We start from the raw sequence: 12,734 nt of genomic DNA, 5'->3' as shown, positions 1-12,734 counted from the left end.
TTCCATTTTCAAACCTAAAACTTATTTGAACAATAACAAAAAGATGGATGTCTTTCTCGTGAACAAATTGGAGGAGTAGATGATTCAAATAATGCTTTTAGAGTTGCTTTGCTGAACAACCGCCCCCTAAATCAACTCTAGAACTCAAAATTGATTTATCTGAATAAGAGGTTAATGTGGCCACTACATCAAATTCACCTAGCAACAACAAATCAAATACTTTCATTCTAGATCTATTACCCACTCTACATGAATTCATATGTTATGATTATCTATCTTTAAGGCCCGATTCTCATTTCAAAGTGCTTACATATGAAGGATAAGGCAATTGAAATGGATCCAGATGAAAATTGGAGCTTGTGTGAGGGATCTTCATCCACTTCGAATGTTGTAGAAGATAATGGTGTTGTTGCTGGAACATCTTCAAATCAATGTGTTCATCATAAAATCAGCCATATTGTTATTGTTCAAATGAGTTTCTAGAATCTTCATGTTTTTCTTACTTTTATGTACACACAAGTTTAAATATTAAAGATACACATAAAAACAAGTTCAAACATTAAAATACACATAAAAACAAGTTGTAGAACTCCAAATACATTAAGAAAAATATAAAACCATCAATTTTACATTAATCCACATACATAAAAAAAATTATAATACTGAAATAAAATATAGATTTAGATGAACACACATACAAAAAAAAACTTTATAACATTTATCATGTGTTTTTATTCAATTTAAAAGAAATCGAAATAGATTTGAAACGACCATCAAAATTTGTTATGTAAAATGTTTCATTTTCATTTGTTTTTATTCATTTTAACATATTAAACATGTTCAATTTAACTAGTTCAACTGTTCTTTTGTAAAACCAGCCAGATCGTTCCGGTCTAAAAATATGCATAAAATTAATGCTAGTTAAACCAATTATTTCCGCGATTTTCAGAGAACCGATTCAAACCAATTTTTAAAACATTAGTTATCCATAAAATTAATTATCCATAAAAGAAGCGAATTATATACAACGAAAACTTACCTAATCGTTAATAGTTGATACCTACAAAAACTAGTAAAAGTTTTTTCTGAAATAATAAATTTCTAAAGATTCTTATATCATAAACTAGTAATTTTGTATTCCTTTATGATGCAATGTCATTATGATTCTTATCGGAGCCTCCTTTTCTTTGTTTGGTTTGATTGGGACTGTGGGGGATCACTCATCACAATATCATGCAAAGAACTCACTTTTGACGAATGGACATATCTCTCTCTCTCTCTCTCTCTCATATTTTATTTTATATATATATATATATATATATATATATATATATATATATATATATATATATATATATATATATATATATATATTGTTAAATAATAGCCTTATTTTGACGGGTTCATATGATTGTATCTTAGTAATAAGAGAATTAAAACGTTTAAAATACAATTTTAGTTACAAACGATTTATATGCATCTAATATGAATATGCATGCTATGGGATTGTTGTTAGATCTAGTAAGACATTTTTTTAGTTATATGGTAACAGAATTTGAGCACATGAATTATGTGTTTGTTAAGTTTTGAGTTGGTGTGTGTGGAAGAGAAGGCCCACAAGTCACTAGTATCAAGACTCAAGAGGTCCACAAACATGATCTGGATTTTCATCTCCGATCCAAAATTTTCAATATCTAGCCCGATCCAGTAGATACTAACCGGATCCTCCCAAACTGCCTATTGGAATTTCTTTATGGTTTTGGAAAATTTTGGATAAATATATGACTTGAAAAACCGACCCACAAAACCAAAAACCAAACCTAGCGGGTTTCAAAACTCAAAAACCAAACTTATATGTTTGTGTTCAGTTTTACCCCAAACAGACCAATGCTTAGTCCTACTTATCTGTATAAAACAACTTGTAATACTCCCGAGACAATGCAGATCCTTAGTCCAACACAATCTCAACTTTCATCTCATAAAAAACTTTAAAATTCGCAAACTTCTCCACCCTAGTGTGTCCCCCGATTACGATTACGTCATTGGGAACAAATGAGATGTAGATTGTCCTAACATGCACGAAATTAGAATCCTTGACCTTTCGAATGGATTCCAGATACTAACACCCAACAAACTTCATATAATGTGATCCTCTAGTGTACATGGGAGGTTGGAGAGCCATTTGTACATGGGGTTTGATGGGGACAACATCATTGTGTGCGGTAGTATTTGATGATATTGTTGGAATCTTGAGAGGATTGGCTCATGAGCGGTCATGGATGATGTTTGTAACAGAAGGGTCGTGGAGATGAAGTAAAGTCATCTCGAATGGATTAAACCCATGGAGAGTTGTATGAAATATCAAGTAGGAAAGAGAATGTATACATTCATTTAAATTCTTAAAAAATTCATAAATTTGCATTACAATTCCGTCGAACCGTTCCTCTTTATTATAATTATATTTATTTTATTAAACCCTCATATAACTCCCATTGTGGATGACCTAAAAGAGATGAGCCATTGAATCCCATCGTTATCTTGATGTAAGGTTAACATTTGGTAAATGACTAAATGGTGAGGATTTGAATTTAGATGGAAAAATGATGACATTTATGTAACTTGGATATGATTATTTAAGTCAAAAATCATTAAGATAACAAACGCAACCTGAGCAGGAGGTCATAAGAGGGAATGAGAACAAAACTGAATGTTCAGTAGCTTAATTGTAATGCTTTGTAACTTCCATGCTCATTTAAGTCAAAAGTTTTTATTAATACAGCCAACCTAATATCACTTGATTTTACATGATGTTATTATCTTTTTGAAGTTGTCCATATTATAATATTATAAGTTTTTAAGGAAGCAAGTGTCTGTTACTTTACAACTCCTTTAGTCCTCAATCAAAATCTTTTAATAACAGAAAAATTATCCTCATACAAAATATCAAATAATACCATGTTTTTTTTACATGATTAACATTATGAAACTAAAATGTTTAAAATACATTAAAGATATACATTTCTCTTTTCTTTGTATCCTCATCTTAAGTCCTACTATAAATGTTGGTGGTGTAGGAACCATAATTTCAAAAATAACAAGGAATTTAAATATAGCCCAAATCAAAAAATCTCAAAAGTTATTTCACCATCATGCAACAAAATATGGTCAAAAAAGTAATCCAATAGTTGATCATATGAGGAAGTGGCGACAGAGTAATTATATAAAAGTATGCAGATTGCGAATCATAAACTTTATGTAGTAATACTTTAATGGAGAAGTTGAGTAAACGTCAACAAACTTTAGCCCTGAGTAGTGAATTAACAAAAATTATATGTCATTAAACTTTTAAGACCGCTTTAGTGGAAAGAAATTTAAAAGCATTGATATTTTGGCTTAGGGGATGAAAAGAGAACTACATTTCTAATTTTAGCTTCCACAACCCATGATTTACTAATCGTCCAACCTTTTATATTAGGTTTGAAATCCATTTTTTCTCTTATCGTTGAAATGTTACAAAATTGTGTTTCGTTTTAAGGTCCACTTCTACTACCTGTCGAGGAATTCGTCCATTGAGAAGAAGCTTCAGTCAGGATATCCCCACCAATGACCAAAGTAGATAATAGTGATATTAAGGAGGACACTATTCTAGAATTTTCGAATATAAATTTCATTTTCATTAAGACGACCAATTTGACCTAATCGTATTTTTCAATTTCTATATTTCATGAAGACAACCATCCATATTATTAAACGAAAAAGGTTACCCCTGCTATGCAGGGGCCAGAAATTTTCGATGTTGTTTCTGAATCGATAAATATGACAGACGTAGAAAATACAATGATGAAAAGCCCGGGCTTTGCCCCGAACTGTTTTTTTCATGTTTTTATGAAAAAATGTAAAGGTTTTGACTGCAAGGATCAGAAGTGTCAAAATGGGTAAAGAATTAAAGAGGTAGGAATTAGCAACTTTTTAGAAAAGTGATCAAAGTTATCAAACCGTTAAAGTTTTGTAGCCAAACTTTAAATTTTAAAAGGTTCCTAAAAAGTATAAAAACATTGATTGTAATGACCAAAAGTATCAAAATGGGTAAAGAATAAGGAACAAAGTTGTCAAAAAACATCCAAATTTACTATTCATAACTTTGAAGGCCAATAATAATATAATGATCAATTATGTCAAAAAAAATTGCAAATTTACTATTCTTTTTCTGGAGAACTTTAATATATATATATATATATATATATATATATATATATATATATATATATATATATATATATATATATATATATATATATAGGGTTAGGTTCATGTGAGATGGCCTAATTTTGTGAGACCGTGAGACGCATTTTTTTATTTTTTTTTATTTTTTTTTTGTTAATTCAAGTTCCGAAAATAATATTTAAAAAAAGAATTTTTTGATTTTTCCATTTATTTTGCATTTTAAAATTATTTTTAGAATATGTACAGTATAATATTCTATTTACACTGTACAATGTAATATTACAGTGTGATATTCTATTTACACTGTAATATTTCACGTATTTTAAAAAAAAAATAGATTTTTTTTAATTTTTTTTTAAATTTTTTTTAGTTAATTCAAGTTCCGAAAATAATATTTAAAAAAGAATTTTTAGATTTTTCCATTTATTTTGCATTTTAAAATTATTTTTTAGAATATATTAGTGTAATATTCTATTTAGAAAATATTTCCCGTATTTTTCCAAAAAAAAAAACGAGATTTATTTTTTATTTATTTTTATTTATTTTTTATTTTTTTTAGTTAATTCAAGTTCCGAAAATAATATTTAAAAAAAGAATTTTTGGATTTTTCCATTTATTTTGCATTTTAAAATTATTTTTAGATTTGGTTTCACGGTCTCACAAAATTAGAATGATCTCAAATGAACCTGAACATATATATATATATATATATATATATATATATATATATATATATATATATATATATATATATATATATATATATATATCCGGAAGGATATATCCGACAGAATCTGGTCCGAATTAATCCGAAAGTCTATATGAAAATATCCGAACCATGACACCTTGGTGCACCTCTACTGGATCTTACCCGGATTCTATTGTTTGCTAAGCTCATGAGTTGGGCTGGAACTAAATTTGGGCCATATTGATGTAAAAAAAAAGTTACAAATTGCATTTCAGCCCCCAGAAGTTTTTTACTTACACTTCTTGCCCCAAAATTCTACATAGGTATCAAAATTGACAGAAGAGACCCCTGCGGCACTTGCACTAGATTTTAATGTTAAACTATATGATTTAAACAATTTCGAACTTTCTTTTTGAGAAAGTTATAAATCATCAAAAGTTATAATTATATGCCTAACTGTATAAATTATGGTTATTTTACTCCTTCCATATTAATTACAAGACTGGTTGATAAAATCGTTCAAAGATAACATTTACTCATTTTATAGTAAGCAATAACTAATTGGCTTACACAATAAGAATCTTTATAATTTCATTCATTTTTTTTGAAATGTGTCAATCAATAGTCGGTTTTTCCCTTCAAGAGCTACAACTTAGAAAACCTTTTCTTTTCCATCTTAATCTTGAACAAATTGTGCCAATTTTCAAGAATGGGGCTTATTTTCCCCTATACCATCCATCCAACTATTTAACAAATTACAACACAAAATCAAGAAATATGAAGCTTCAAAACAATTTGAATGCTTCAATCCTGCAGAAATATGACAATTTTCTGCTTAATTAGTCCGTATGCATACACTTTTAGGATGTCTTCGCCTTCTCTGCAGTCTTCTCAACATATACACAAATTCATTGTAAAGTTTAGAGTGGGAAATGTTAACTTCTTTTCTAACTTTTATAGGTTTACAAAAGCAATCCATATGTTTATTAGCTTTTTCCAAATTCGACTCGCTTCTTTTTATTAACTTTACAAATGCACAAAAGTTTCATTGATTAATTGTATTATTAGAAAGATGAAGGTAAAGATTTATACCTTTTTCTGTTCTTCAAGGTTGGCTTTGATCAAGGAATACATTGCAACACCAGCAATGGCGATTGCAGTCCCAATTCCGGTTTGTGTTGAAATCCTATTCCCTGCAATTTGAAAATTTTCAGAAAAAGAAACAAAAAATCCGGATTGTTTTTCAATCAAACATGGTGTATTTATAATGCAGATCAATTACCAAATACAATGATCGAGAAACCAATCACGAACACACGCTTCAACACGTTTCCTACAGCGTGCGTAAGCGGCGCAACCCTCTCCAAAGTGTTGGTTGCAATCTTGACACACAAGGAAAACAAATAATTAATCACCCAAAACCCTAATAATGAAAACTCACATTCGATTTGTTTATTTCTGCAAAAGACCTAACACAAACACAGTCTCATCCAAATCATATGTTTTGCTTTACCTGGTTGTATAGATGATAGAACATTCCGATCCAGAACAAATCGGATACGAACTTAACCATTCCAACTTTCGCTATCGCGTCCCTAAACCCGTATTGCATCAATTTAGGTCCTTCTATCTAAAAACAAAAATTCAAATCCCAATTATTCTTAAATCAAAGAAAAGAAGAAAACGAGTATGAACAACTTAATAAGTTATCTTACAAGTATTGCAGGTGGGAGGCAAAATAAAAGTGCGATTATCGAAATGTAAGCATACACGTTCGTGCTATCCATACCTGTCTGTCAAATAAAAACCAAACGGATTTATAATTGGTTGATATTCGAGATAATTCGCTGATTATAATTAACAAAAGATCGATGTTACCATGGCTTTCTTTGAATATATGCTTCTGTAAGTGAAAGAAATGTTAGAAATCATGGCGCTTGTGAATCCAAGCCAGTTGAATGAAAGTTCGGTCAATGAAGCCATTGATACACCTACAAGATTTATGTCATTAAATCGTTAAAATTTCTACTTCTTTTCGTTAAAATTAATTAAACGAACAGATAATTATTATAAAAAAGATTTACCTAGAACAACAGGGGCCAACGATAGCCATAGCGAAAAGGGAATCTGGTGCCCTAAAACAAACTGAGAAGCTGCAGCGCTGAAGAATGGCTCCAAAGCTATTCACAATCATACCAGTGTAATAAGTATCATGCATTCTAATGCTAACTAACTAAGGTTGTTAATTTCGTGACTCGTTGCAACCAAGTTTGACTCACTGAAACCAGCCACTGAGTCAACTCGGTGTGTGTTTTACCTTTGATGGTATGTGTAAAAGACACGGCGACAGCAGCGAATGACACGTTGGACATGACGTGTCCGAGAGCATGACAAGCTGCAACCGGAGTCAGGACTCCAAGGAGATCCTTATTGATTGGCTGAAATACATAAAAATATGGTATTTACATCTTTTATTGTATAGAACATAGGCTATTTTTATTGATAACGCCTAGGATGACATTTTAGTATTTTCCAATATTGTTTAACATTTTTAGATGAGACAAAAAAATTGCAGTTTTATTTTAGTCTCGGTCTAATACATGTTAACCACAAACAGAAGAAACTCACTGCACGTTTAGGAAGACCAATGGACCAACTGATGAGACAATATGTAACACCAACAAGAAGATGTACAACTGAAACAAAGCTGAAAATCAAAGAATTTGTAATAGTGGGAAAATAAATTTTATGGTTCTTTTTGGCATAATTATGGGAAAAATGGTAAAAGATGAACTTACTATGGATATGGGAAGTAATTGTAGACTTTTTTGTTGAGTATGTTAAATATAACATTCAAAAAGTACCTTCATAAACAAATTTTGCAAAATCAGTCACCTGTTAAGCTAAGATCTAATTTAACTTATACTAACATACTAAGTAACAAATGCAATTAAACTAGAATTATTCATTGAGAAATTAAATATCTTCATTTATTCTATTTTTTTTTTAGGACTAATAAAGTACAAAAAAATGTTGCTCAACTTACCAAGTAAAGAAAAAGAATCCCGTAACAAGAGGAGCTGGGAATCTTTCAGCGAAGCTCTTGGGAGCTTCAGCTATTTTCAACCTGTGTGAATTTACAAAAATACTCTCTGTTAAAAAAGATTCTTTATTGTCTTTTTTTTTTTTAATAATTATGGAATTTAAACTTCAAAGATACAAATTTTTACAAACCCCTCAGAAATCTCGATTTCCTGATCACTACCATCCGCCGCTGCTGCGGCTTTTACCACCGGAATTTGAACCGAACCCCGCCGTCGCAGGAGTTGATCCCACCCGGAAAATCTCAAATGCTTACCGGAGAACTCGGATGGTATCTTCTCCGGCGAGTTTCTGAGCGGAAGAACAACTGGCTGACTCGTGCGTAGAGCTAAAGTAGGTGATATTCTACTTGAGAAATTACTAAAGTTAAAGGGTTTTGCATGGTGGAGAGACAAATGAGACATCATTGAAACCATAATTTTCGTGAACAAAATTGAAAATCAAAAGTTAGGACTATTTGATTTAACCCCAGAATTGTGAAGGAAACGGAGGATCAAAAGAGGGTTTTGAAAAACGATTTATTGGACAAAAGAAGAAGAGCTGTTTGATTAAACGTTAGATTCAAGGTCGGTTATTGGGGATTTGATTAATGGCGGATATAACAGAGAGATTGAGAGTTGTTATTTGTTTGTATCAATGGAATGAATTTGAGAAGGAACGGGATTCTGGGGGAGTTATTTGCTTGTCGCAAAAACTTCTTTATTGATCATCTTTTTTAGCGATAATAACAACAAAAATCAGCCAAAGGAGAATTTTGTATGAATCTACTAAAGTAGGGTGTTAATACAATAAAATTATATAATTATCAATTATATAATAGCAGCAACTTTATTTTTATATAAATAAATCAATCTAGATGTTTCTTTTCTTTGAAATTTAAGAAAGGAACTGTTTATATAGTTGTACAGATTTCAAAAGATTTTAGTTTGTTAACTTCTAAAACAAAATCGAACTAAAAACAAAATCGTTTGAAAATAAAAAAAATTAATTTCTTATTTTAAAACAAAGTTCATAATCCAAATCCTATTTGAGTTATCTTCTAACGATATTTTTTATGTAAAATTATATAGTTTAAACACGTCTATAAATAAAAGCTATATATTTGAGATTCCAATACAGTTATTTTTTAAAAAAAACACACCCCATATTTTTTTTTGGAAACTGACGTACTTAGAGCCTAAAACAAGACGCCAAGAAACATGCTTAGGAGGTGACATGGTGTTTATATATTTTTATATTTATTTCCACACAAAATAGGAATTTTATAATTACATATCCATTTAATGAAGTTCTCCTTGGCTGATCCCAAAGAGCAATCTTAACTTGAGTAGAACTTATAATGGAATTTAATAGACAATATCCCGCCATTATTTATGTTAATAATTGACAAATAAATAATCAATATATTTGTGAAAGGCAAAGATGCTATTAATTTTAATTGATCTATCAAGCAAGACACGACACATTACACGCTTATAATAGTTATATCTCATATAGCACATTGATTTATTAGAAAAATAACTATCATAAAGTTTTCGAAATACCTAATTTATAGTCATTAAAACAATATTAACTATCTAATATTACATAAGAAAGTACAATATAATCAAATCATAAATATTACCAAATAAAATTGCTATTGACCCTTTTTCAACCTAAATCCTAACATGAGATGGAGCTAAACGAGTACCAAAGTTCACTTTCAAAATATATATAAAATTATTAAACCACTTGCATGTGTTTTTCTTGTTACATACTTAAAATAACTTTTATTAATAACTTGTTTTTACTCAAAATTACATTAATTACAAATAACTCTAATATGACAAATAGAAGAACAATATAAGGAACTAATATCGTTTTGTACACCTGGTAGGGCTTAATGTACGTGCGAATGGAATGACTAATTAAAGGGGAATGAAAAATTGTATGTTAGGTTTGTTTAAGGAAAAAAATCATCCATTCAAGATGGAATCTCATTCCTGGAGAACGTGGGGTTTTCATTCATGAGGGTACCCGTGTTGTATGTGTATGTGTGTGTTTTTTTTTCCTCCAATGAGAATTTCTACCAATTTTCCCCTCAATCTCCATCAAGATTGGAAGAAATGATTTTGTGTATCGCTCAAAATTAGCAGGCGTAATCTCCACTTTATCAAAATCATCTATCAATTTAATCATTATCGCTCCAAAAGAGCATCAACAACAAATGCACTTGTGTGTTTTCTTAGTGCACTTTTCTTTTTTTATGCTCTAAAAACAACTGAAGTTGGTTAATTTTGAAATTTTAAAATTTTAAACAGCCTAATCGTATATTGGATCCTAATTGATCAAATATGCTTTTAACTTTCACATTCTATTTCAATCGTATACTCCCATTGTCTCCCATTGTCAAATGAAATAACTTTGGAATTGTTGATCGTACACCAGTTCAAAGTATTTGATCGTAACCATTAATTATGGGTGTCAAAATTTAATTAGCATTTTTTTCATCGAATTCATTTTTCATTCCCTGCTCTTCTATTTTTGCAATTTGGATAGTAACATGTAAACCAACTTCCCCTACCTTTTGACCAGATTGGTTGAATGCTTCTAGCATCATTAGTTTTTTTTTTTTGCTTCCATTTATGTTTTATGAGATGTAAAAGAGGCCACCGATAAATTTTGAAGAGAAATTAAATATCCTCCAACCATTTGTTCTTATTTTTCCTCCTACCATATCAAATGTTGACATGTGTCAACATTTGATATGGTAGGAGGAAAAGTAGGAATAGGAAGTGAATTCTATAAATTTTGTGTTGTAAGTGTATTTTTGTCGGTATTTCCTTTTCATTCCTTTCTCTTTTTGTACATATCAAACCATATGGATAAAAGACTCATTTCATTCCTTAGCCAAACATGAAAATAGAATGTTAATGAACCATTCCATTACCTTGTCTTTTCCATTATTTATAAATTACATAACTTTGTTATAGATAGAACATATTCGAATGATTAATTTGTTAATTAAATGTGTAGTTAAAAGATAGGAAAACACAGTTACCTAATTGTTATTTCATAACAAACATTTGGCTTCTTCCAACAAATAACGTTTAAAATAGAAAATAAAGTTATAAAGTAGATGTAGTGGAAGTCGACGGCTACACGACTATGTTGTGTCACCAAAGTTCTATCAAGTTTTAGGAAAAAAAGAATAGATGACTTAAAATTGCATCGTATTTTGTCAATTTTTTCTTAAGTCTTTTGTGTAAATAACAAAAAGAATTATATATAAAATTCGGAATGTTGCATATTTTCTTTAAAAATATATATAAGAAAGGTATCTAAAAATAATGGTTTTGTTGGAAATTTTAGTACAAATATGCATATTTTTACTAACTTTGGACATATATAAATATATACATATGTTGTATATATCATTAACTCTAAGTGGAGTTGTGTTCTTCTCCGTGAGAGCTTCGAAAGAATATATTATAGGTCTAAAATGAAGTATATGTGAATGATATATCGATACTCAAAGTTAGATATTTAAGAATAGAAGTTAGCAAGAGAGGTGGGCGAGGGAATGAGTCTCATATTGGTAGAAAGACCATACTCAAGTGAGTTTATAAGCTTGAATGTATGATAAACTTACAAACTTGTATCTATGGTTTTACTTCAACTCATACCTACATGTGGATCGGTAGGTTTTTCATTCAGTGTATGAGGGTAGAGCAAGTGGACGATTCAGACGCTCGAGGACATGCTACGCATATGTGTTATGCACTTCGGTGGGAGTTGGGATTCCTACCTGCCCTTGACTAAGTTTTCATATAACAACAACCATCACTCTAGTATTAGGATGCCTCCCGTTGAGCTTTTTATAAGGGAAGAGGTTCCAGACTCCCATCTGTTAGGGGGAGGTCAGGCAGAGAGTGATGGGGAGCACTGAGACAATGCTCAAGACGACAGAGCAAATCCTACAGATTAGACAGAGGTTGTTGATGGCCTACAGTCGTCCGAAGAGTTACGCAAATCAGAGACGATCCGAGCTAGATTTCTAGGTTGGCAAATTTTTTTCCTCCTGAAGGTATCCTCATGGAGAGGGGTGATTCGATTTAGGAAGCGGGGCAAGTTGGGCCCTAGATACATTGGTCCTTTCAGAGTGATTGTTCGAGTATGTAATGTAGCTTATTAGTTAGAGCTTCCTGCAGAGTTGAGCCAGATTCATGACACCTTCCATGTATCCCAACTGAGGAAGTGTGTAGTCGACGAGACGGTAGTAGTCCCTTTAGGGGACATTCAGGTTGATGATCACCTGAACTACATTGAGAAGCCGATAACGATCTTGGATAAGAAGGTGAAGGTATTGAGAAATAAGGAGGTGTCCTTGGTTAAGGGTCAGTAGCAACATCAGAAGGGATCCGAGTGGACTTGGGAATGACTTTGAGGGCGAAGTCTGAATCTAGTAGGGGAGAATTGTAACATCCCGACTTCCAGGTATAATTAAATTGTTTTATATTCATCTTGATAGGGGAACTCAACGAGTTGGAGGCCCCCAACTCGTCGAATAGAGATTGAGATGGTCGCATGGACTTTAGAATTAACTTGACGAGTTGGAGTTGAGAATGAAAACCCTAATTTTCAGGGTTTGCACCCTATTTAAAGGACCTTAAGTCCTTTATTCCGCCTCCCTCATTACCTTATCACCCTAATACAAACCCTAATCGAGCTATCTTCCATT

At 31.2% G+C, this 12,734-nt stretch overlaps 1 protein-coding gene across 2 annotated transcripts; it reads right to left on the bottom strand.

Moving 5' to 3' along the window:
- Window positions 1-5,473: 5,473 nt before the first annotated feature.
- On the bottom strand, window positions 5,474-8,772 carry LOC145041247 (triose phosphate/phosphate translocator, chloroplastic-like). 2 transcript variants are annotated; one of them, XM_078989250.1, is made up of 12 exons: window positions 8,147-8,772; window positions 7,959-8,039; window positions 7,711-7,776; window positions 7,541-7,619; window positions 7,230-7,350; window positions 6,997-7,092; window positions 6,791-6,903; window positions 6,628-6,705; window positions 6,426-6,542; window positions 6,195-6,294; window positions 6,005-6,105; window positions 5,474-5,802 (listed from the first exon to the last, which is right to left on the bottom strand). In XM_078989250.1, exons 1-12 carry the CDS (start codon window positions 8,428-8,430, stop codon window positions 5,773-5,775), a joined length of 1,266 nt encoding a protein of 421 aa, XP_078845376.1. In that variant the 5' UTR covers window positions 8,431-8,772; the 3' UTR covers window positions 5,474-5,772. The 2 variants fall into 2 exon arrangements, with proteins under 2 accessions (XP_078845376.1, XP_078845377.1); XM_078989251.1 differs by having other exon boundaries at window positions 5,474-5,799; window positions 8,147-8,770.
- Window positions 8,773-12,734: the final 3,962 nt, after the last annotated feature.

The sequence above is a fragment of the Lactuca saligna genome, chromosome 4, assembly GCF_052625555.1.
Source record: "Lactuca saligna cultivar CGN05327 chromosome 4, ASM5262555v1, whole genome shotgun sequence".
NCBI classification, from domain to species: domain Eukaryota; kingdom Viridiplantae; phylum Streptophyta; class Magnoliopsida; order Asterales; family Asteraceae; genus Lactuca; species Lactuca saligna.
The sequence above is the reverse complement of the archived record's forward strand: the minus strand, read 5'-3'. Positions and strand labels throughout refer to the sequence as shown.